This window comes from Staurois parvus, unplaced genomic scaffold, assembly GCF_062004578.1.
Source record: "Staurois parvus isolate SC_StPar_1 unplaced genomic scaffold, SC_StPar_1.0 ptg000339l, whole genome shotgun sequence".
NCBI lineage: Eukaryota > Metazoa > Chordata > Amphibia > Anura > Ranidae > Staurois > Staurois parvus.
The window spans coordinates 83,549-110,000 of NW_028318135.1; the positions used below are offsets into that span (position 1 = coordinate 83,549).

Consider the following 26,452-nt stretch of genomic DNA (forward strand, 5'->3'; position numbering starts at 1 on the left):
AAATTCTGACCATTGTACGCACAGCTGCTAGTGTTAAATGGTTTGTCTTACCTCTGTAATGGATACATTCTGCTGGAGCGCTTATTCTTTTGAAAAACAACAGACTTTCTGGTCAGATCTCCAAATGAAAATGGAAGAAAGAGTCTAAAAAAAAATTTAATGCAGCCATCACATCTAAGAACTATTAAGCTGCAATATATTAAAATTTTGCTTTTGGGGTTATTGCCTTTTTAAATGCTCTTAGTATTCTCCTATGAAATCTTCATAAATCTTTCCCTTCATTTTTGACTGTCATTTGACTGTGATTGCAATCTAGACTCATCATAATTATCAAAACTAAAGCATGGTTATCAAAACAAAAGTTGCGTAAGAAGTCAGAGATCCATTGTAACATGCAATCCATCCCAGGTACAGTATATGAAAGGTATTGACGTGTATGGTATATTTAGGAACATGAATTATTCTCTATCTTATTTTGTTCCCACCACCAGGAAGATGGCCGTGGTCAAGGATTTACAGATGGTTCTTACCAGGGAAAACCGTTATTCCGGTGTGATGAGGAATGTGGAGTGTTTGTCGCTCTTGATAAATTGGAGCTGTGTGAGGAAGATGATGAGGAAATGGAAAGTGATTACGCATCACCAGTGGACAATAACCAGACAGAAATCCCTCCTTTAGAGATTAACTCCAGGGTGTCTCTTAAAATTGGGGAAGGAATGGAATTTGGGACTGTGATTTTTTGTGATGTCCTGCCTGGGAAAGAGAGCCTTGGATATTTTGTCGGAGTAGATATGGTAAGTCTTCAATTTTCCAGTTCCAAAGTGAGAAATGTGTTCCTTTTTTCTTCAGAATTACTTTAATACTAACATAGTTTCTAAAACACTAAAAGAAAAGTACAGTAAAAAAACATATTTTTGCAAGGCATCCAGTGTACTTAAAGCCACACTCCAGCCAAAACATATTTTGGAGAAAGGATAGACCTTCTGTTACCTCCTTTATCGAAGAAATACAGTAAATCTCTTTTACGGAGTATGATACTTTAATTAAAAGAAGTATGGGGTTGGGGAAAAGAAAAATGTATACTCACCTAGGTGGATGCAGCATTGATCCAATGCAGCATCTGTCCCCCAGCAGCTCTGCACTGAGAGTTGAGTGATCAAAGACTGCTGATTGCTCAGTTGTCCACTCTGCTCTGAGCAGAGAGCAGTGACTGTCAATCACTAGCTGTCTGCTTTGTCCCTCTAGCGCTCACTGGAGCGCTGGGCTGTGGAGATGGTGGAAGGTGTTGGTTCAGGCTCTCAGCTGTATGCTGAAAGGCTGAGCCTGATGCCAGCCAGTCATCTGGGTGGATCCCAACCATATTGTTAGGATCATTTCAGAATCTGGACCAGCTCTGTGATGCCAGACTACAACGGTATTTAGCCTGCTGTTGGCTTAAAATGGGTCATAGGAGTGCAGAGCTGACTGTTTTTGTCTTGGTTTAGGGCAATGGATTTATTCTGTGTCCTGGTCATTTTGGCATTTGGTCCTTTAATCTTGTCAGAATTGGTTCATCAGATGGCTCTTGGACTACAGGCAGGCCCCAGTTCTGCTTTGTTGAGTCTGTTGACAGTTGTTGCTGTTTGCTTATCCTTCAGTTGGACTACTGTTGGACCTCCCAACAGTGTACAACTTCCTATTTACCGTAACGGATGAGAAATAAAATGTATTTTTTTTTTTTGTACTCACAAAAATACTTTTCTTGGAGCTCGTTTAGTGGAACAAGTCCCATCTCCCTGTTTTTATGATTGCTCAAGTGACCTCCTTGGTAGAGAGTTGGCTTTTTGGAGTCACTTAAGGGCCTAACGTCTGCAAAATTTGACCGGACGGAACTTTTCAAGCATCTATCATTGGCAGTTATATGTCAGGTGAGGTTGTTCCGCTTCAACACTTGCTTATTAGGGCTACACCCATGTGCCATTGGATTCCTCGTTAGCAGTCAAGGGAGTTCACCCCCCCCCCTCCCATCAGGGGTGGATAGGACATTGGGGGAACATCTTTAAAGATGGTGCTCCATTACCCCCCTTAGAATAAACTACTAAATACCTTTTCTCATCAGCAGCTGGAGCAGTCTTGTGACTTCTATCGGTGTCTGCAGAGCACTGGTTAAAGCTTTTAGGAGGAGTTTTCATTCTCCTCTAGGACCCCTGACCTCTGTCTGGACAGTGCTGATTGGCCCTGTGCTGACCACATGCACTCTCCCAAGAAAAAAAAACCTCTCTCTAGCAATGCACTCCAAACTGAGCATGTACAGAGTGACTCCAAACCTCTGTTCTATCAAGAGATATTTAGGGGACAATGGAAGAAGGGGAGGATCAGAGAAGATCGGATCAAATATCCTTTTTAAACATTGTGGAGAAGTACCTCCTTAGGTGCCACAATGAGTATAAACAAGCATGATCTACTGCATATACAGACTAATTTTACTGTTGTGTGTTTAGTAACAATTATTATTCTAAAATCTAAGATATCTACAATAAATGCATTTGTTTATCAACCATACAGCGCTGATATACTGTATGTATCAAAACTTACACATACTTGGTGACCATGTGCTCTAATTAAATGATAGAATATATTTTCTTAAAAATACTTAGACTAAATTAAATATACATAAAAATATTTTACTTTAAACAAAATAAAACTGCCTTTTTTCATTTTGTTCACTTCTCTGTATTGTGAGGGATTAGCCCAGTAGCGGGTTGTGCTTGACCCCCTGGATGGGTCAGAAGACCGTGAAAGAGGCTCAGCACGACAGCAGGATCTTGGTGAAAAGTTGTGCTTTATTTACAAGTCTGGTGAACACTTGGTGCATATAGTCAGCAAAAAAAATACAACCAGAAAATAAAACCTTGCCACACTGGGCGTCTAACTACAAACACAGGTTTCCGATCTTGCTGTCTGAATACAGCCTACTGCTGCACAGTCACAGGGGGTTCACATAGTCTTAAGATCACACAGATTATCTCTCCACACAGGATGGTTTGGTTGCTCCCCAGTCTGTCCTGCACAGCAAACTGGTTCCAGGTTGGAGCATCCTCCCTATGCAGCCTGGGAGTTTTATAGAGCCCTCAACTCACTACACCTGAGCTCATTTAAATCAGTGAGCCAGACAGGCTCACTACACAGCACCAAAGGAGAAACCGTCAGTGTAAAGCATGAACCTGGGACAAACATACCTCCCATCCTGGACAAATCCTTTAGTTCTTCCTGACCTCCTGTCACAGTATGTTTTGAAAACAGTTATGGTACTTTTCTACTTTTTGTTTTACTATGCTATGTTCAGTAAATCATTGCATAGAAAACTTCAAGATTTGATAAAGTCATAAAGGTTTTGATTACCCTCTGGACTTGAAAGGGTTACTACACTGGCTTGCTCCAAGCACAAAGCGTAATATGTAACCTATTATTTATTATATTATTTCAATTCTCTATTATGTATATTATTATTTATACTTGTTTAGTTTTTAAGAAAATTAAAACTAGTTTTGCATTTTTAACAAAGGCAAGTGTTTTTATTCTATCAATTCTTTTGTTGAGCATTTTGAGCTAATCATATTACAATTTTTGAGAAATGTGTAGTTGCCTTGATTTATCTTCCACTGCTAGAAGTGGAAATTTTACTCTTGAGCTGACTGTAATGTAAACAATGTGAGGCTAGCTCAAAATAGATAGTTACAGAAATGGAAGTTTGTAATTTTGTTTTTTTTTTTGGTGCCCAGCCCTAAATTACACTTTCACATTTCTTTACAAAGAGCGCCTGTTAGAGGCCAGGTTATTTGATCCTCTCCTTCAACTGCTAGCTGCTGTCTCTTAAAATAAGAAAAGATGTTTATTTGAAAAAAAGATATTACCAATGTTTTCTTTTAATTTTAAAGGACAATCCTATAGGAAATTGGGATGGAAGATATAATGGAATCCAGCTGTGTAGCTTTGCTAGTGTTGAAAGCACACTTCTTCTACACATTAATGACATCATTCCAGGTAGGAATTTGGTCTTATTCTTCTCTGTATTGTTTAGTTTGGTCACTTTATTGCTGTTGAATGTATCCAAAGTATATGTTTTCTAAAATATAGTGTGTATTACGTTTATAACTTTGACAGTTGTTATTCAACATTTTCATTGTAGTCTGTAGGTTTTTTTATTTTACTTTTTTTAATATTTTACTTGGACAAACCGTTTTAGTACAAAGATTTGACAGATATTACCAGGTCATGGAAATAGTTGAAAAAAGGCCTGCACTAGAATATTGTAAAGCATTCTCTTTATGAAACAAAATGCACGTTGATTGTAAAACCACAAAAGCCAGGAGATTTCTTGCTTAGCGGGCATAGCAATGCAAATTATTTTTTTTATGTTAGAGGCCAGCTGTGCATTCAGAACCCCTGATGTGTAGCATAGGTATGATCAAACGTTATATAGTCACTTATTACATAATAAAATTGTCAGTAGAGGAATATAAACAGGGGAAAACTACAGCAGATTCCAGATTTTTTTTTTTTTCCCTGTTTCTATTCCTGTACCGACTAAGTATCTGGTTATAGGAATCTAGAGCTGACATAATAAAAGCTCAGGCAAGAGTATTGGTTCCTTTGTATATCCCTCTGAGGTGCGGTGGGCACATTATAAAAATACTAGTTATATTGTCAGTACAAGCCATAGTAACTATAGCTTCTGTATTGTAGGGTTTGGCATATAACAAGCTTGAGTAATCAAATAGGTTATGGTGGGAGGGGGGTGGGGCAAAAGGAACCAAAAAGCCTTATACTAGTTTCCTGCATTTGTACTGGAAGTGATTGCATATTAACATAGTCTGGTTGAAAACAGACCGACACAGATCCATGTAGTTCAACAAATAAAAATGCACACACACACACCCACCTATATCCACAGTTGATACTTTTTTAAGAATGTGGTGCTGTACTTCTTATTACAGAAGTGACCTATTAAACAATGCATATGCCTTTTACGTTCATGCATTAATGCAAACCTGTAGTTGTGGTAATGCTACTAAACAATCACTGGGTTTCTTATAAGGCAACTCACAGTGCCTATACACAGATTCATCTTTCTTCTAGAATATCTTGGGATCCAAAATCTGGGGCACTGTTGTGTTTATCTGGACCCCCATTTGTGGTTCAAACTTTGAGTTGCTCCTTCCCATCACCTTAATTTCACGATTAGCCCACCATTATGATGGGATTTCACAGGATTGGGCACAGGATGTGCCTCGAGCTCTCTTCCATGAAAATTGGTCAAGATTTACATCCTACATACCAAAGCTAGAAGTCCACTTTTAAGAGGGTTCTTGTGGTTGTTTGTTGGAATGCTGTGATGGAACCCCATCTATGCTTCTACACAGGCTTCACTCAAATAGTGAATCTTGATTTTCGTTTTCTGAATTCCAGAGTTGTATCAAAACTTACACAAGTCTGAAGTTCCAAATGGTCATAATCTATATCGCAGCTCAGAAAAAAAGTCTTTTAAAGAAGACCTGTCAGCAGATAAACCGCTCTGAAAGCTTACATTTAACTGAATATTTATTATATAACGGTTATTACTGTAGTACAGAGGGATTTTCCTGTCTTTACATACCTTCTATTTTGGTACTTAATTTTTTTTTATTATTATTTATAACTGGCAAATTTCAAGTAAACCACCAACTTCTTGTAGTTCTTGCATGCTTCTGATTGAGGTGGTAAAGCTGCATTTTTACATTTGATGGTGACATCGGAACAAAACTTTATGGGTGTGGTAAACTAATAAAATGTTTTTGTTTTTTTCTTAATTAAAATAATAAACATGTTTTCTTGCCTGCTCTGTGGTTTTGCACAGAGTGGCCTTGAACCTCCTCTTCTGGGGTCCCCTGCTGGCCGTTTTGTTTAGGATAGTTGATGAAGGTAATGGTCTTCAGCTTGGCTCTGTAGGCTGCTTCCTAAAACATCTTATAACTGTTGAGCACATAAGCCCTAGGTTGGCTTTGAACAGACTGGACAGTGATAAAGCAGCTTTCTCACCAAAATAGATCACGCTACCCCTCTTTTCTCATGCCATCTGGCCAACCTCCCGATGTGTGTGAGGGAAAACTGCTAAATTCTCCTAGGGTTACCACTATTTCATTAATATACTGAAATGGTATAGTATGTCTGCTTAGGCATAGGAATGTCCTAGCTTATAGCCAAAGACAGTCTCTCATAATACTGTAAGGCCCCTAATTAATGACAACTATATTTGGTTTTGGAAATGTATAAAGTTACTGCCATCCAACAAGGACACCACATTAAAAATGTAAAATTTCTGATGTGATTTTTTTTTTTTTTGTACAAAAAACAATAAAGAGAATAAGTATAAAAGAGGCAATGGTATTTCTTTTGTATTGTAGAGACTGGGGCTTCTTTAAAATGTATCCGGAGCCAAAACCATTTTGCTTTTAGCTCATTGAGGGATAGAGGAATTCAGAAACTGTCAGGTTATACTGCTGCCTACAGGGGGATTGTAAACTAACAAAAAATGTTTGAGAGAGCTCAGTATAACCCCCTGCTCCCATAATTCCTCTCTTTTCTGGACGTGTCCTAGGAGAATTGATGTCTGTCTGATTTGCTGTTCTACGAGGAAAAGTCTAACCTTTTTTGCTAGCTACTTTTTTATTTTTCTTCAGCCAGTATTTCTGATACATCAATGTTAAGCTGGCCCATCCATGCAGCTATCAAGCTTGGCCTTTCCTACGCTACTCTTTGCAGTGCCATACCCTCTGGACTGGAATTGTGAGGCTAGTGCATGACCTTCGGACACTGCATTTTGGTGCTTTCTAGGTCTGAATGTATGGTTAGTTAACTGTGCACTGCTCTCCAGGTCCAGAACTATGGCACAGTTCCAGGATTGACCCTGTGTCTGGAGACTCATTTTGTGAGTAGGGAGTGCAGGTCGAGCATCAAGACCTACTTTGTTACAAGTACCCCAGGTGTTATTTAAAGGCTAAGTTCACATTAAGTAAAAAATCATAAGCGCACACATATTTGCCAGAAAACAAGGTGCATTTATTTATTTCCATTGAAGCCTGCAAAGCTTTGCACCCGTGATCGGTGAGTCGCAGGTACAATAACCGGTTACTGCAGACACTTTCTCCAGACTACTGCACTTGCAGTCCATTCACAACCACAAGCCCATCTCTGTGAATGATTGACACAGGTGTGCAGGCAGAGCTGAGCCTAATGTGACCGTGGTTGTGGGAAGAAAAACCCCTCCTGCATGCTGTCACGGAGATGCGCGAGGGGGGGGGGTAGTGGGTGCTTTGGAACATGTATATAAGTACCTGTGGTAATAATAATAATGCTACACCCTAATTACAGGAGTAATGTAATATGTTTCTAAAGGTAAACGTTACCTTTAAAATGTCCAATTCCTGTTGGTTTACAACGTAATATCTTTCCTACCATTCAGCGATGAGGAAACACCTTCCTGTTGCTGCTTCAGACTACAAGCAACACTTGGATCTATCCTTGGTTCGTCTCTGCTACTCTCCTTCTACCAGCAGCTGGGTTCACAAATATACAAGGCCTAGCCTTGTACCTTGAGCTGTGTTGCCCCTGCCTTGCAGAACAAAATGTCAGATCCTATATACAGTGTGGAAAATAATTATTCAATCCCCTGCAGATTTTGTAAGTTTGCCCACTTACAAAAAAATTAAGGGTCTATAAATTTTTTTATCATATGTGTATTTTAAATGATATAGACAGAATATCAACCAAAAATCCAGAAAAACACACGATACAAATGTTATAAATTGAGTTGCAGTTCAGTGTGTAAAATAAGTATTTGATCCCCAAGCAAAATATGACTTAATACTTGGTGGAGAAACCCTTGTTGGCAAGCACAGAGTTAAGACGTTTCTTGTTGTTGGTTACCAGGCTTGCACACATCTCAGGAGGGATTTTATTCCCCTCTTCTTTACAGATCTTCTCTAAATCTTTAAGGTTTCTTGGCTGTTGCTTGGCAACTTGAAGTTTCAGCTCCCTCCATAAATTCTCTATAGGATTAAGGTATGAAGACTGGCTAGGTCACTACATGACCTTAATGTGTTTTTTCTTGAGCCACTAATTTTGTTGCCTTTGGCTGTATGTTTTGGGTCATTGTCATGCTGGAAGATCCATCCACGACCCATCTTCAGTGTTCTGGCTGAGGGAAGAAGGTTCTCATCCACGATTTTACAATACATGGCCCTATCCATTGGCCCCTCAATGCGGCAGAGTCGGCCTATACCTTTAGCAGAGAAATGGCCCCAAAGCATAATGTTTCCACCTCCATGCTTGATTGTAGGAATGGTGTTCTTAGGGTCATAGTCAGCCTTTTTATTTCCCTCCAAACATGTCAAATCAATTTAATGGCAAAGAGCACAATTTTGATCCCTTTTGATCAGAGCACTTTCTCCCAATCCTTCTCTGAATCATTTAGATGTTCATTGGCAAAATTTAGATGGGTCTGTACATGTGCCTTTTTGAGGAGAGGGACCTTGTGGGCGCTGTAGGATTTCAATCCTTGGTGGCGTAGTGTTATCAATGGTTTGTTTGTTGACTGTGGTCTCAACTACCTTGAGATCATTCACAAGCTCCTCCCATGTAGTTCTGGGCTGATCCCTCACTGTTCTCATGATCATTTTTAACCTATGAGGCAAAATCTTGCATGCAGCTCCAGACCGAGGGCGATTTATAGTTATTTTGTATTTCTTCCATTTGCGAATAATTACTCCAACAGTCTCCTTATCACCAAACTTTTTGCTGATGGTGTTGTAGCCCATTCCAGCCTTCTGTAGGTCTGCATTCTTGTCCCTGACATCCTTTGACAGCACTTTGATCTTGCCCATGGTGGTGCCTAAGAAAGATTCTGCAGACAGGTGTCTTTTATACACATAATGAGTTGTCATTAGGAGCACCTTCTTAAATTGACAGGATTAATCTGTGTTCCACATGAGTACATAGCCAGTCTGCGGGAGCCAGAATTATTGCTGGTTGGTAGGGGATCAAATATCTTTTTTTTTCATCACTGAACTGCAACTCCATTTATAAAATTTGTAGCGTGTTTTTTTTTTTTTTTCTGGATTTTGGTAGATATTCTGTCTCTATCATTCACATTATACACCTATGATAAAAATTTATAGACCCTTCATTTCTTTGTAAGTGGGCAAACTTACAAAATCTGCAGGGGATCAAATAATTATTTCCCCACTGTACAAGGGAAACAGTCCCACTGTCTTGGTGCCTCCAGCATACAGTCTACTAATCATTTCAGAATTTTCCCATCTACTGGCATCTATGCCATCTTCAGAGTCTTCACTGGCTCTGTGGGGCACGACCCACTCCTCTGTTCTGTCCTGGGAGGATTTCAGCACAGTCATGCAGAATTTTATGGGCCAAATAGCACATTTACAGTGGGGCAAAAAAGTATTTAGTCATCCACCAATTGTGCAAGTTCTCCCACTTAAAAAGATGAGAGAGGCCTGTAATTGGCATCATAGGTAGACCTCAACTATGAGAGACAAAATGAGAAAAAAAATCCAGACAATCACATTGGCTGATTTGGAAAGAATTTATTTGGTGTGGACAAATCAACTGTGGGAGCAATAAATAGAAAATGGAAGACATACAAGACCACTGATCTCCCTCGATCTGCGGCTCCACGCAAGATCTCACCCTGTGGAGTCAAAATGATCACAAGAACGGTGAGCAAAAATCCCAGGACCACATGGGGGGACCTAGTGAATGACCTGCAGAGAGCTGGGACCGACGTAACAAAGACTACCATCAGTAGCACACTACGCCGCCAGGGACTCAGATCCTGCAGTGCCAGACGTGTCCCCCTGCTTAAGCCAGTACATGCCCATCTGAAGTTTGCTAGAGAGCGTTGATGATCCAGAAGAGGATTGGGAGAATGTCATATGGTCAGATGAAACCAAAATAGAACTGTTTGGTAGAAACACAACTGGTCTTGTTTGGAGGAGAGAGAATGCTGAGTTGCATCCAAAGAACACCATACCTACTGTGAAGCATGGGGGTGGCAACATCATGCTTTGGGGCTGTTTCTCCGCAAAGGGACCACGACGACTGATCCATGTACAGGACAGAATGAATGGGGCCATGTATCGTGAGATTTTGAGTGCAAACCTCCTTCCATCAGCAAGGGCATTGAAGATGAAACGTGGCTGGGTCTTCCAACATGACAATGATCCCAAACATACTGCCCGGGCAACGAAGGAGTGGCTTCGTAAGAAGCCTTTCAAGGTCCTGGAGTGGCCTAGCCAGTCTCCAGATCTCAACCCCATAGAAAACCTTTGGAGGGAGTTGAAAGTCCGTGTTGCCCAGCGACAGCCCCAAAACATCACTGCTCTAGAGGAGATCTGCATGGAGGAATGGGCCAACATACCAGCAACAGTGTGTGCCAACCTTGTGAAGACTTACAGGAAACGTTTGACCTCTGTCATTGCCAACAAAGGATATATAACAAAGTATTGAGGTGAACTTTTGATATTGACCAAATACTTATTTTCCACCATAATTTTGCAAATAAATTCTTTCCAAATCAGCCAATGTGATTGTCTGGATTTTATTTTCTCATTTTGTCTCTCATAGTTGAGGTCTACCTATGATGCCAATTACAGGCCTCTCTCATCTTTTTAAGTGGGAGAACATGCACAATTGGTGGCTGACTAAATACTTTTTTGCCCCACTGTAGCTGCTACATCCGGGCCACCACTCTTTCCCTCAAGGAAATTCCCTGTCTTTAATGCACATAAGGGCCTTGATGGTTCAAGATACTGTTCAGCATACTCCTTCTCTAGAGGGACTCACTGATCCAGTAGGTTGTTGAGGACCTTCTTTGACTGTTCCCCACCCAAATAAGGACCTGGATCCTCATTGTCGTCCATGCAGGTTGTAGATCTAGTTCCTGAGCAGTCTCCTGTGTCTGCCTGTATGGGCCAGGTAGTTCCTGGCATGATCCCTCTCTCCAGGCATCTGTACTACTAAAATTCCTGTCCCTGTTGATGCTTTCCTAGATCAGGAGGCTCAGAAGCTTTCTTAGACCTGTATCTTGAGGTCAGGGATAGCCTAGGCATCTCTTGTATGTCAGGATGGATTGGCTTCATCCTCTCATTCTATCTCACTAATCTGGGGCTAACTTTTAACTTCCTTTTCTTGCCTATTCCTTTCTGCCAAATATCAATTGTCACAATTTGCTGCTTCAGTGTTTTTAGATTTTTTTTTTTTTTGTCAGATGTTACTATGGTATACTAAAATATAATTACAAGCTTTTCACTTTTGCCTTATGCAAGGTGCTCGGTCATGCTGGAAAAGGCATTGTTCGTCACCATACTGTTTGGGATGGTTGAGAGAGGTTGCTCTCGGGGGAGGTTTTTGTACCATTTTTGGCTGTGTTCTTAGGCAAAATTGTGCCACTCCCTTGGCAGAGAAGCAACCCCACACATGAATGGTCTCGGGATGCTTTGCTGTTAGCATGACACAGGACTGATGGTAGTGCTCACCTTATCTTCTCCGGACAAATTTTTTTCTGGATGAATCGGAAAGGGGATTCATCAGAAAAAATGACTTTACCCCAGTCCTCAGCCGTCCAATCCCTGTACCTTTTGCATTATATCTGTCTGTCCCTGATGTTGTTTTTCCTGGAGAGAAGTGGTTTCTTTGCTGCCCTTCTTGACACCAGACCATCATCCAAAAATCTTTGCCTTACTGTGTGTCCAGATGCACTCACTCCTGCCTGGTGCCATTCCTGAGCAAGCTCTGCCCTAGTGGTGCCCTTGAATCAACTTTAGGAAACGGTCCTGGTTCTTGCTGGACTTTCTTGAGCACCCTGAAGCCTTCTTCACAACAATTGAACCTTTCTCCTTGAAGTTCTTGTGATCCGATAAATGGTTGATTTATGCAAAATCTTAGTATCAGCACTATCCTTGCCTGGGAACCCTTTTTCTGCAATGCAATTATGACTGCATGTATTTCCTTGCAGGTAACCATGGTTAACAGAGGATGAACAATGATTTCAAACACCACCCCCGTTTTTAAAGCTTCCGTTCTGCTATTCTAACTCAATCAGCATGACAGAGTGATCTCCAGCTTTGTCCTCGTCAAAATTGACACCTGTTTTAACGAGAGGATCACTGAGGTGAAGTCAGCTGGTCCTTTTGTAGCAGGGCTGAAATGCAGTGGTAATGTTTTCTTGGGATTAAGTTAATTTTCATGGCAAAGAGGGGCTTGGCAATTTGCATATACTCCAGAATGTTCTGAAGAGTGATCAGATGAATTGCAGTTAATTGCAATCGTAAAAACTGAGGCATCAGACTTTGTGATAATGAATGTTTGTGTCATTCTCAAAACGTTTGGCCACAGCTGTATTATTTATGTTATGCTGTCTGCGCACTCGCATTTGTGGGATTTAAGCCCTAGGTTCTCTGCACACCACTTCTAGTTTTGTGTTTTTTCAGAATTCTCCATGATAAGTCCCACTTAGCCAGATTAGATGCCTAACCAGGCAACCTCTTCAGACTTGGATTTGTCATCTCCTGGGAGGGGGGGGGGGTGGTTTTCAGGGGTGTAAAGGCTTTGGGCCTTCTCATTTGGACCGGCTGGTCTCTCTCACCTGGATCTGTTTTGTCTTCTGTTTCTTCTTGGGACCTGTTCCTTCTTGGGATTTGTCCCCAGTTTGACCACACCAGGTTGTGAGTCTTTTCTTTCCTACACAGGATTTTATTAGGTTTCACCTGTTTTTAGTGGGTTTTGCTCAGCACCTTCTCACTGGTCCAGGTTCGATGTTCCCCTTTATGTGAAGTCATTTCCCTCTGGTGGTGACCTCTCTATCTAGGCTTGATTATCAGGTTGATTTTCTGAACCCTCTCTTACCTGTCGTGTTGGCAGGTTCCTTCTTTTTGGCTGGGAGCTTGGCTTCATTTTCTTCAGATTTGAAGTTTTTACTTAGCCCGGGTTCACACTGATGTGGCAATGCACATCACATGCGATTCGCACAGGAACTGTGCAAATCGCATACGATTTCTGTGCAGTGCAGATCACAATGCATCGTCACCAAAATAGTGCATGACGCTTTTTTTTTTTGTCCGCACTAGAATCGGATCACATGAGTATTCACACCCATGCGATCTGATTCTGCACATTGCCCCGCATTTTGCAAACTGGTGTTGTTAACTTAACCTCTTCCCGACCGCCCTATAGCAGAACTGCTGCTACAGGATGGCAGGGCTGCGGAAAATCACGTATACAGTCAGGTCCATAAATATTGGGACATCAACACAATTCTAACATTTTTGGCTCTATACACCACCACAATGGATTTGAAATGAAACAAACGATGTGCTTTAACTGCAGACTGTCAGCTTTAATTTGAGGGTATTTACATCCAAATCAGGTGAACGGTGTAGGAATTACAACAGTTTGCATATGTGCCTCCCACTTGTTAAGGGACCAAAAGTAATGGGACAGAATAATAATCATAAATCAAACTTTCACTTTTTAATACTTGGTTGCAAATCCTTTGCAGTCAATTACAGCCTGAAGTCTGGAACGCATAGACATCACCAGACGCTGGGTTTCATCCCTGGTGATGCTCTGCCAGGCCTCTACTGCAACTGTCTTCAGTTCCTGCTTGTTCTTAGGGCATTTTCCCTTCAGTTTTGTCTTCAGCAAGTGAAATGCATGCTCAATCGGATTCAGGTCAGGTGATTGCTTGGCCATTGCATAACATTCCACTTCTTTTCCTTAAAAAACTCTTTGGTTGCTTTTGCAGTATGCTTTGGGTCATTGTCCATCTGCACTGTGAAGCGGCGTCCAATGAGTTCTGAAGCATTTGGCTGAATATGAGCAGATAATATTGCCCGAAACACTTCAGAATTCATCTTGCTGCTTTTGTCAGCAGTCACATCATCAATAAATACAAGAGAACCAGTTCCATTGGCAGCCATACATGCCCATGCCATGACACTACCACCACCATGCTTCACTGATGAGGTGGTATGCTTAGGATCATGAGCAGTTCCTTTCCTTCTCCATAGTCTTCTCTTCCCATCACTCTGGTACAACTTGATCTTGGTCTCTTCTGTCCATAGGATGTTGTTCCAGAACTGTGAAGGCTTTTTTAGATGTCGTTTGGCAAACTCTAATCTGGCCTTCCTGTTTTTGAGGCTCACCAATGGTTTACATCTTGTGGTGAACCCTCTGTATTCACTCTGGTGAAGTCTTCTCTTGATTATTGACTTTGATACGCATACACCTACCTCCTGGAGAGTGTTCTTAATCTGGCCAACTGTTGTGAAGGGTGTTTTCTTCACCAGGGAAAGAATTCTTCGGTCATCCACCACAGTTGTTTTCCGGGTCTGTTGGTGTTGCTGAGCTCACCGGTGCGTTCCTTCTTTTAAGAATGTTTCAAACAGTTGTTTTGGCCACGCCTAATGTTTTTGCTATCTCTCTGATGGGTTTGTTTTGTTTTTTTAGCCTAATGATGGCTTGCTTCACTGATAGCGACAGCTCTTTGGATCTCATCTTGAGAGTTGACAGCAACAGATTCCAAATGCAAATAGCACACTGGAAATGAACTCTGGACCTTTTATCTGCTCATTGTAATTGGGATAATGAGGGAATAACACACATCTGGCCATGGAACAGCTGAGAAGCCAACTGTCCCATTATTTTTGGTCCCTTAACAAGTGGGAGGCACATATGCAAACTGTTGTAATTCCTACACCATTCACCTGATTTGGATGTAAATACCCTCAAGTTAAAGCTGACAGTCTGCAGTTAAAGCACATCTTGTTTGTTTCATTTCAAATCCATTGTGGTGGTGTATAGAGCCAAAAATGTTAGAATTGTGTCGATGTCCCAATATTTATGGACCTGACTGTATATACAGTGGAAATAAAATGTGTACACACCCCTGTTAAAATGTAAGGTTTCTGTGATGTAAAAAAATTTATACAAATAATTTCAGAACTTTTTCCACCTTTTAATGTAACCTATAAACTGTACAACTCAGTCGAACATCAAACTGAAATCTTTTAGGTGGAGGGAAATAAAACTAAAAAACTAAAATAATATGGTTGCATAAGTGTGCACACCCTTAAACTAATACTTTGTTGAAGTACCTTCTGATCTTATTACAGCTTTCAGTCTTTTTGGGTATGAGTCTATCAGCATGGCACATCTTCACTTAGCAATATTTGTCCACTCTTCCTTGCAAAACACTTCAAATCTGTCAGATTGCGAGGGCAGCTCCTGCTCACAGATCACCCCACAGAATTTCGATCGGATTCAGATCTGGGCTCTGGCTGGGCCCTTCCAAAACCTTTATCTTCTTCTGGTGAAGCCATTCCTTTGTTTATTTGGATGTATGCTTTGGGTCATTGTCATGCTGAAAGATGAAGTTCCTCTTCATTTCAGCTTTCTAGCAGAAGCCTGAAGGTTTTTTTCCAATATTTACTGGTATTTGGAACTGTTCATAATTTCCTCTACCTTGACTAAGGCCCCAGTTGCAACTGAAGAAAAACTGCCCCAAAGCATGATGCTGTCACCACCATGCTCCACTGTGGGTATGGTGTTCTTTTGGTGATGTGCAGTGTTGTTTTTGCACCAAACATATCTTTTGGCATTATGGCCAAACAGTTCAACCTTGGTTTCATCAGACCATAACACACTTTCCCACATGCTTTTGGGAGACTTCAGATGTGTTTTTTGCTAAATTTAGCTGGGCTTGGATGTTTTTCTTCATAAGAAAAGGCTTCCGTCTTGCCACTCTACCCCATAGCCCAGACATATGAAGAATATGGGAGATTGTTGTCACACAACCAGTACTTGCCAGATATTCCTGCAAATCCTTTAATGTTGCTGTAGGCCTCTTGGCAGCCTCTCAGACCTGTTTTGTTTCTCATCTTTCCATCAATTTTGGAGGGATGTACAGTTCTTGGTAATGTCACCGTTGGGCCATATTTTCTCCACTTGATGATGACTGTCTTCACTGTGTTCCACGGTATATTTAATGCTTTGGAAATTATTTTGTACCCTTCTCCTGACTGATACGTTCTAACAATGAGATCCCTCTGATGCTTTGGAAGCTCTCTGCAGACCATGGCTTTTGCTGTAGGATGTGACTAAGAAAATGTCAGGAAAGACCTACTAGAACAGCTGAACTTTTATTTGGAGTTAACCAGATGCACTTTAAATGATGGGAGGTGTGTACTGACTCCTATTTAACATGATTTTGAATGTGATTGCTTAATTCTGAGCACAGCTACATCCCCAGTTATAAGAGGGTGTGCACACTTATGCAACCACATTATTTTAGTTTTTTATGTTTACCCCCCCCCCCAAAAGATTTAAGTTTTCTTTCCAATTGAGTTGTACAGTTTATAGGTCACATAAAAGGTGGAAACATTTCTGAAATGATTTATCTTTGTCTTATTTTTTTAGATCACAGAAACCTGACATTTTAACAGAAGTGTGTAGACTTTTTATATCCACTGTCCGTGATTTTGTACAGTCAGCAGTCGCTGAGTATCACTGACAGGGAGAGGTCTGTATGTAAACAATATAAATCTCTCCCCTGTCGGCTCCAGCAAGTTGCTTTTGTATTGCTCTGCTTAGCAGAGCAATACAAAACAGCATGCCTCCCTAGTAAAGCACAGCACACAGTTAGAAAAACACAGCACACAGTTAACCCTTTTGATCAACTCAGATGTTAATCCCTTCCTGCCCAGTGTCATTAGTAAAGTGTCACTGCTTTTAGCACTGATCGCTGTATTAGTGTCACTGGGGATGTCAGTGACAGTCAGTCCCCCCCCCCCCCGTGTCAGAATTCCTGCCGCAGTCCCACTATAAGTCGCTGATTGTCACCATTACTAGTATAAAAAAAAAAATCTAGTATATATATCGCCATTTGTAGACGCTATAACTTTCACGTAAACCAGTTAATTTACACTTATTGGGATTTTTTTTAGAAAATTTTATGACAAAATTTGATATTTTAATTTTTTTACTGGATATATTTTATAGCAAAAAGTAAAAAATAAATATTTTTTTCAGAATTGTCTGTCATTTATTGTTTTATAGCACAAAAACTAAAAAACGCACAGGTGATTAAATACCACTGAAAGAAAGCTATATTTGTGGGGGAAAAAATACATAAATTTAATTTGGGTGCAGTGTTGCATGACCGTGGCAGTTAAAATAGCGCAGTGCTGCCGTATCGCAAAAAAATGGTCTGGTCAGGAAAGGGGGTAAATCCTCTGGAGGGCAAGTGGTTTCGCATGAACAGGATGCGATCATGATGCAGTGCGGACAGCGCACAGAAATGGGTGTGAATTCTGCGCTGCATCAGTGTGAACCTGGGCTGCATGCAGTCACTAGGTCTTTACGGTGGACTTGTTAGCAGTTGTTCCTGTGTTGCCCAGCTTTCAGTTGAACTGCATTTGGATTTCTTGACTGTATTTGAACTCCTGTGTCTCTTAGTGAATAAATATGGGATTTTTGTACAAACTGAGGCATGCTGGGTACAGGAGGGGTTATTCAGGGCTGACCTACAGCTACATCCAGGGCTGGCCTACCTGCAGGTCACAATGAAATTAAATGGTTCAGAATTTTGAATTTTTTATTTTTAAATTGTATAGTGAACATTTCCTCCTGCAGCTGTGAATGCTGACAGGAGAGAGAGGAGGAGAAGCCTGCTTTCCTCATGTCCAAGTGTAAAACAGATTATGACAAGGAGGCCGCCCCTCTAAACAATTCCTTTCTAACCTGAGCTCCCTCTAATGCAGGCCATAGATGGGTCGAAAATCGGCCGATTTTTCTTTTAAAAAAACGAACAATCGGTCGTTCAAGTGGCCGACGTTACCACCAATGGTAAAAAAAATCGCCCGATTTTCATCCCGTCTACAGCCGGCAAAAAGTGTCCCTGCAGAGAGCTCTGCTATTTCTGACAGTTCTCTGACCGTTCCTTGACATTTACAGCGGTTGCAACATTGTATCTATTTGTTTCCATTTAGGATACAGATGTTTTTATTCGGAAACAAATAGATACAATGTTGCAACCGCTATAAATGTCAAGGAACTGTCGGAGAACTGTCAAAGAAATAGCGGAGCTCTCTGCAGAGACACTTTTTGCTGGACTGGAATTCCTCTTATTTTCATCCTACTTCTTCTTCTTTTTCTTTTTCATCCTCTTCTTCTTTTTCATCCTCATCCTCTTCTTCTTCTTCATCCTCATCCTCTTCTTCTTCTTCATCCTCATCTTCTTCTTCTTCTTCTTCATCCTCTTCTTCTTCTTCTTCTTCTTCATCCTCATCCCCTTCTTCTTCTTCATCCTCATCCTCTTCTTCATCCTCATCCTCTTCTTCGTCCTCATCCTCTTCTTCTTCTTCTTCTTCTTCGTCCTCATCCTCTTCTGCTTCTTCGTCCTCATCCTCTTCTGCTTCTTCGTCCTCATCCTCTTCTTCTTCTTCGTCCTCATCCTCTTCTTCTTCATCGTCCTCTTCTGCTTCTTCCTCATCCTCTTCTTCATCCTCATCCTCTTCTTCATCCTCATCCTCTTCTTCTTCATCCTCATCCTCTTCTTCTTCTTCATCCTCATCCTCTTCTTCATCTTCTTCATCCTCATCCTCTTCTTCTTCTTCTTCTTCATCCTCATCCTCTTCTTCTTCTTCATCCTCATCCTCTTCTTCTTCTTCATCCTCCTCTTCTTATTATTCATCCTCCTCTTCTTCTTCCTCATCCTCTTCTTCTTCTTCATCCTCTTCTTCTTCTTCTTTTTCTTCTTTTTGTCTTCCTCTTGCAGGTCACTGCTCATGCGCAGATTTTTTTATCGGTAAAAAATCGGCCGATTAGCCCATTATTGCCGCGAAGATCGGCCGATTTTTTTTTTCCAACTTTACCAAAAAAAAAAAACGGCCAAAATCCCGAAAAACGGCCGAACAAATAGCCCACTAACGATCCGAAAATCGGCCGATTTTATTTTCGGCCGAAAAATCGGCCGATTTTCGACCCATCTATGGCCTGCATAAGTCTGTTTCCACTCTGATGAGCTGTGGTTACTTGCACCATGGGTACAGCGCAGTGCAGCTTCGGCTTTCCTGAGGGTTAGCGGCGTTTTGCCTTAGACGTCTATAATACATCTTTTTATCCTTATACAGGTGAAACTCGAAAAATTAGAATATCGTGCAAATGTTCATTTATTTCAGTAATGCACCTTAAAAGGTGAAACTAATATATGAGATAGACTCATTACATTGAAAGCAAGATGGTTCAAGCTGTGATGATTATGGCTTACAGCTCATGAAAACCCCAAATCCACAATCTCAGAAAATTAGAATATTACATGCAAGCAATAAAACAAGGATTGTACATAGAACAATATCGGACCTCTGAAAAGTATAAGCATGCATATGTACTCAGTACTTGGTTTGGCCCCCTTTTGCAGCAATTACTGCCTCAATGCGGCGTGACAAGGAAGCTATCAGCCTGTGGCACTGCTGAGGTGTTATGGAAGACCAGAATGCTTCAATAGCGGCCTTCAGCTCTTCTGTATTGTTCGGTCTCATGTCTCTCATCTTTCTCTTGGCAATGCCCCATAGATTCTGGTGTTGGGAATGATTAACCACTTGCCGACCTCAGATAGCCGTATGACTGTTTCACCCCAACCGGCCAATTCTGGGAGGGCGTCATATGACGTCCTCTCGGAATGTGCCCTCCCGCACGCCCCTGGTGATCTCCGTGATCACTGTCTCGTATGGACTCAGCTGATCATGTGATGTGGTAAAAGGCCAATCACATCAGCCTTTTTTCACGTGATCAGCCGAATCCAGTGACACAGCAGATCACCGGTAAATGCAGGTGCCGGTTATCGGCTGCACTTTCCTCACGCTGTCACAGCGTGAGGAAAGTACTGCCGATAACCAACAATTGTCAGAGGAGGGATCGGCACTGATCAGGGCACTGATGATCATTGACCAGCAGTGCCACCCACCTGTGCCCAGCAGTGCCATCCACCTGTGCCCAGCAGTGCCACCCATCGGTGCCGTCTATCAGTGCCCATCAGTGTTGCATATCAGTGTCCATCATTGTTGCATATCAGTGCCACCTCATCAGTGCCGCTTGTCAGTGCCCATCAGTGCTGCCTATCAGTGCAGCCTCATCAACACACATCAGTGAAGAAGAAAAATTACCTGTTTGCTAAATTTTATAATAGAAACAAAGAAAAACATTTTTTTTTTCAAAATGTTTGCTATTTTTTTGTTTATAGTGCAAAAAATAAAACACCCAGTGGGCGAGTACATACCACCAAAAGAAAGCTCTATTTGTGTGAAAAAAATTATAAAAATGTCATATGGGTGCAGTGTTGCATGACTGCGCAATTGTCACTCAAAGTGCGACAGCGCTGAAAGCTGAAAATTGGCCTGGGCAGGAAGGGGGTATAAGTGCCTGGTAGGCTAGTGGTTACAACTCATGTTGGAGTTTTACTGTTTATCTGGGGGTTCATTATAGAGTTGTCCCCTTACTTCATTTCCCTGGGACAATTACCAGACAGGAATTTAAGGAAACTCCCCAACAGAAATACAAGCAAAAATAAAACTGCTTTTCTTAAGTTAAGTAGGGGAAGGTTAGAAATCCTCTCAGCTTTTTATTTTTGTCTGTTTTCCTGTTGCAGATTTTTTCCTCACTTCCTGCCTGGTAAAATGTTACCCCCAAAACAGGAAGTAAGGTTAAATCTCTCTTAACAGAGCCCAGAATAAAAGTATAACCTGACGGGTTCTATCCTTTTCCCATCATATCCAAAAATGAATGAAAAAGTTTTGTACTTTAATAAAACGAAGCTCCAAACAAAAGGGGAAGTTCCGCTTTAAGTACTGCTCCCCCGCTCCCCATTAAGGATTGGCACCTTTGGGGGGCGGGTACCTTTATCTGACAGGTACCCGCTCCCACTTCTGGTCCCGATCACCTAGCGGAAGGTGTCCTTCCCTCCCTCCATTGTGACAGGTCCCAGAAGACTACAGGACCATTCATACCATTCATGAAGTGCAGTGCTACTCGCGCATGCGCAGTGGGTACCCGGCTGTAAAGCCGTAAGCTATCACAGCCGGGTACCCACACTACAGATGTTGGCCTCCTTGAATACAGGACGGCCGGTGAAACGGCTGCAGGGGACACACCGTGGGATCGAGGGACAGGTAAGTGGCTGTTTTTTTAAGTCAGTAGCTACAGTTTTTGTAGCTGCTGGCTTTTATCTTCTTGACAGCGTGAGTGTAACTCCACTTTAAGGAGAACACAGTTGGGTGTATGCAGTATTCTGAAACCATAAATTAAACTTTGAAACCTACCTCGGAAATATTTATATGCGCTCTTTGTTTTTTATTTAGCTTCTCTTAAAGCCCAAATAATAAACCAGCTAAATGGCCTTACCACGGTCATACTACATTTTTTTTTTCTTTTTCAAATTACACTTTTATAAAGCTCAGTGGTGTGCTTTATATTAATGTGCAATGTGTGTTGTTTTTTTTTTTTTCTTTCTAATTCTTGGCTCTATTATTTTGGTCGGTGTTGCAGTCAAGCATGTTTTAATACATAGAGTCCTGGAAAGGGAAGGATAGATGAGTAGATTTCAAAAGGTCAGAATAATTGGAAGGACCTTATCAACATGTTTGTATTAATTCATTGTCTAATGAGCAGGCTGAAATAGGGAAGGTGCAAAGCAGCATCATATAGTGGTGTCATCAGTCCAACTATAAAATGTAACAAGGCTGTTGTGATAAGAGTAGGCTCAAAAAAGGTTATGCACACTTGGTTACCCTGCTTTTTGATTGTGTCCAACCCTGAAAATATCTCTTTATTGCAGAATCTGTAACCCAAGAAAGGAGGCCTTTAAAACTTGCCTTTACTTCAAGATGTGGAAGTGAAAAAAGCTTATCCAATCATAGCAAACCAAAGGTTACAGGTATCTGGAGTATATCCTTACTAAATTAGATTATGGTGTGTACCTGAATATACTGTGCATTTGCTTTCCATCTCTGTGAAGATATGTTTTGCATTCATTCAGATGACTTGAGGTTCATTTTGCTGTGCTATGCTTCAGCAACTGTAACCTTTCATTTAGTATTGGGATGTTGCTCAATCATCACAGCACTGTTGTGCCTCATTCATTCAGGTGCTGATGCCCATAACAGTGAGAGTGAAGGCGCACTGTCTGCATTTGGGACTGCTCACCTGCACACCTGAAACATTAGGACCAGTGGCTGTGTCTGTGCAGCTGCTGCATCTGCATAGACCTGAATGGGCTGCCTACATACAGCACCTACTGGCTAGGGGAGGATAAACAAATGGCTCCTTCTATGTGTAGAGTCATCAGTGCTTGTATGAACTGTGCCTTAGCAAGAGAACTTGCATTTTTTTTTTTTTATCTCTGGCTTTCCAGGGTAGAGGAGATATCTGGGGTCTTATTGATCCCCGATGTCTCCATAAAGAGGACCTGTCATGTTTTTTTTCCTATTAGAAGGGATGAGTGATTAAAATGAAAAAAATAAAAATAAAGGGACAGTGTACACATATAAAAATAAATAAAATGTTTGCTCGCATATAAACTCATATGTAGGTTGTGCCTGCATATTTAAACTGCATTTGCACCACACATGTGAGATATTGCCACAAACGTTATAGCGAGCGCAATATATCTAGTGCTAGATCTCCTCTGTAACTCTAAACTGATAACCTGTAAACCTTTTTAAAGTGTCGCCTATGGAGATTTTTAAGTACCGCGTGTGTGTGTATGTATGTATATGTGTGTATGTGTATGTATATATATATATGTATATATATATATATATATATATATATATATATATATATATATATATATATATAAAAATTTTTATTATTTATTTTATGTTACCTGGCATGGCAGCTAACATTTCCCCTTTTATCCAACCCCCATGAATCCCAGAACATCCCTCTGTGGGCCACAATAGACCTGATGGATTCCCACCCGACGCTGCTGCCCTCCTTGCCATGGCTCCCCCCTACTCATCACCCTGCGTCCCTTAGCCAGACATTAACCCATACACTTAGACTATGGGACTCAATCAAGTACTCAGCAGGTCTGATCTCTTCTTATCTTCTCCTAATGCATCTCCTCAATAACCCGTTATTTCCTCTGGGCCTTGACAATCCAGGGCAGTTCGACTGGTGGACTGCTCACAGTTTCAAAGATATTCATTGTCTACTCACCCCTATTAGAATTCTCACCTTTTATGCCCTTTGGTCCTCTCATGACATTCCACTGAGGGAAAATTTTAGTTACCTCCAGCTCTGCCACTTTATTCTTCATTCCTCCACACTCAACCCACGCCTTATAGATTGACCTCTTTTGAGAGCCTTTGTAGGACCAGATGCCACTCCCTGGGCCTAATATCATTAATCTATTCCTCAATCAATTCCTACAAACATCCCCCACTACGGCCCTATCACCAGCACTGGCAAACTGAATCAGCCCGACTAGCAGGACTGGCAGATCTTGACCCAAGCATTATTTATATGCTTGAAAAACATACTCATTCTGGAAAATGCCTACAAAATCCTCTATCTGTGGTTTTATACGCCAGCCTGACTGGCCTGCTTTATCCCATCTTACCCACTGAACCGTTTCCGAGGGTGCCTGCAGGCTGGCACAATGGCACATATTTGGTGGTCCTGCCCTAGGGCATGCAGACTCTGGGTCAGGGTTTTGTGCTCTTCTTCACACTATTCTTCATGCAGATATTAAGCAAAACCCTCCGGAGTATCTGCTAAAAAAAAGTGATATATATATGTATTTTGTTTAGGAGTTCTGAGTAATCTTCCAGCAAAAAAATGATGATTTTTGCATGTAGGAGATAAATGTCAGAATTGGCCTGGGTGGGAAATTGCTAAATTTGTGGGGGGGTTCCCCCAAAATGTTAGTCACACTGAATGATCATTTTTCTGGTATGATTATATCGATAGGTATGTAGCAACCATTTTTCTTGTGAATTAACCCAGCTGAGAATTGATGCACATTTAGAACAGATTGTCAACTAATCCCTCCATTTATGATAGAATCAAATTAGTAATAAAACCTTTTTTGATATATCGCTGTTTACATGTTCATGTGTTAGGCGTTAAACAAATAGTATGGCAAACCTAGCTGTACCTCCTTATCTTACTGGAAAACACACTGGGGTCAGCTTACTAAAGAAATAGAGGTTATTCACCCAGCTCAATAATAGTTCACTTTGCAAAGTAAATGTTAGTGAATAAGTTGAAGCTGTGTTCACTTTTGAATACCCAGTCATGTAATAGCCTGTTTATTTTAATTTCTCTATCACATTATGGGATGTTCAAAATGTAGAGAGATTCAACCTAATTAGCTCATGTCACATTGTTAAACACACAGCCTTCACTGCTTTTTTTTTTTTTCATATGAATCAAGCCCAGAGGCTTTTACACAATCTTAAGTTAATATGGGATATCTCTACAGATAAAATCAATACTTATGTTTGTAGTTGATCTTCTGTGTGAGCTTAGTATCAGAATATACAAAAATGCCATAGCTTTGTATTCTACCTCTATTTGTAGGTTTTTTGCACTTTTCCTTTAACTCCTCAAGTAGTCTCTTCACATATGGGTGTATTTATAAATAAAATTAGACATTCGTCTATTGAAACTGCATGAATATTTGTGCGAATAGGACACAGTTTGAATGTTCTTGGGCTACCGTATTTTTTGCTCCTTAAGACGCACCTGACCATAAGATGCACCTAGATTTTAGAGGAGCAAAACAAGAAAAAAAATATTCCGAACCAATGGACTGCAGACAAAGTACAGGAAGATGACCAGAGACTGCGGACATAGTACAGGAGTTGACCAGAGACTGCGGACATAGTACAGGAGATGACCAGAGACTGCGGACATAGTACAGGAGTTGACCAGAGACTGCAGACCTTTGGGGAGTGGGGGGGCTACGGGTACACGAATTTGACAGGTACCCGATCCCACTTCTGCGTGAGTTGTTAGTCTTGAAAGAGAGGTCTTTCTTTTCTTTTGTTCCAGTTTTTATGTATCGCCCATGAATATATACAACCCCAATTCCAAAAAGATGGGACACTGTAAAATCTGCATAAAAATAGAATGCAAATGGTTTGCAAATCTCATAAACCCATATATTATTAACAAAAGAAAACCTAGACCGTAGAAAATAGCATATCGAATGTTTAAGAAAGTGTATCGTTTTAAGAAAAAAATAAGGTAAATTTTAAATTGATGGCAGCAAAAAAAAGTTGGGACAGGGCAACAGAAAGCTGGCAAAGTAAGTGGTACTAACAAGAAAAAGCTGGAAAAACATTTTGCAATTATTAGGTTAATTGACAACAGGAGAGTAACATGATTGGGTATAAAAAGGACATTTTAGAGAGGCAGAGCGTCTCAGAAACCCAATCTGTGAAAAGCTGCATCTAACGTTGTTGAACAATTTTCAGAATAATGTTTCTCAATCTGATATTGCAAAAACTTTAAATATACCATCGATTACAGTATATAATATCATCAAAAGAGTTCAAGAATCTGGAGAAATCTCTGTTTGCATGGGACAAGACCGAAATGAAACACTGGATGCCCTTAGATGGTGCTGCATTATAAAAAGGCATAATTCTATGATGGACATCACTGCATGGGCTCAGGAATACTTTCAAATATCACTGTCTTTGAAGACCATTCACCCTACCTTCCAAAAATGCAAAGTAAAGCTCTTTCATGCAAATATGACACCATATCTGAACATGATCCAGAAATGCTTCTGTCTTCTTTGGCCCAAAGCTCATTCAAAATGGTCTGTTGCAAAGTGGAAAACTCTTCTGTGATCAGACGAATTGAAATTTGACATCCTTTTTGGCAACCATGGGTGCTGTGTCATCTGAACTAAAAAAGAGAGGTACCTTCTGGCTTATCAGCGCTCTGTTCTAAGGCCAAGCCTGCATCTCTGATGGTGTGGGAGTGCATTAGTGCATATGGAATGGGCAGCTTGCACATTTGGATAGGCACCATCCGTGTAGAAAGATACTGTATATCCAGGTTTTAGAGCAGCATATACTGCCATCCAGACAATGTCTTTTCTGGTAAGGCCTTATGTATTTCAGCAGGGCAGTGCTAAACTGCATAGTGCATCTATGACAACAGCATGGCTTTGCAGTGGAAGAGTTTGGTTGCATAACTGGCTTGCCTGCAGTCCAGACCTTTCACCAATTGAACATGCATTGTATTTGGTTTATCTTGAAACAAAAAAAAATACGACAAAAAAATTGAACAACATACCTCTCCCAAAACTCCAGGAACTGGTCTCCTCAGTTCCTTGACATTT

General features: G+C 40.9%; 1 protein-coding gene across 4 annotated transcripts in view; it reads left to right on the top strand.

Annotated features, from left to right (window-relative positions):
* CYLD (CYLD lysine 63 deubiquitinase) overlaps positions 1 to 26,452 on the top strand; it is a 170,682-nt gene that overhangs the window by 76,285 nt on the left and 67,945 nt on the right. For all 4 annotated transcript variants that reach the window (XM_089684206.1, XM_089684204.1, XM_089684203.1 and 1 more), the window contains 3 exons: positions 492 to 794; positions 3,918 to 4,023; positions 21,926 to 22,024. In XM_089684206.1, coding sequence (XP_089540332.1) covers positions 492 to 794; positions 3,918 to 4,023; positions 21,926 to 22,024 — 508 coding nt within the window. The remainder of the gene's footprint in view (positions 1 to 491; positions 795 to 3,917; positions 4,024 to 21,925; positions 22,025 to 26,452) is intronic.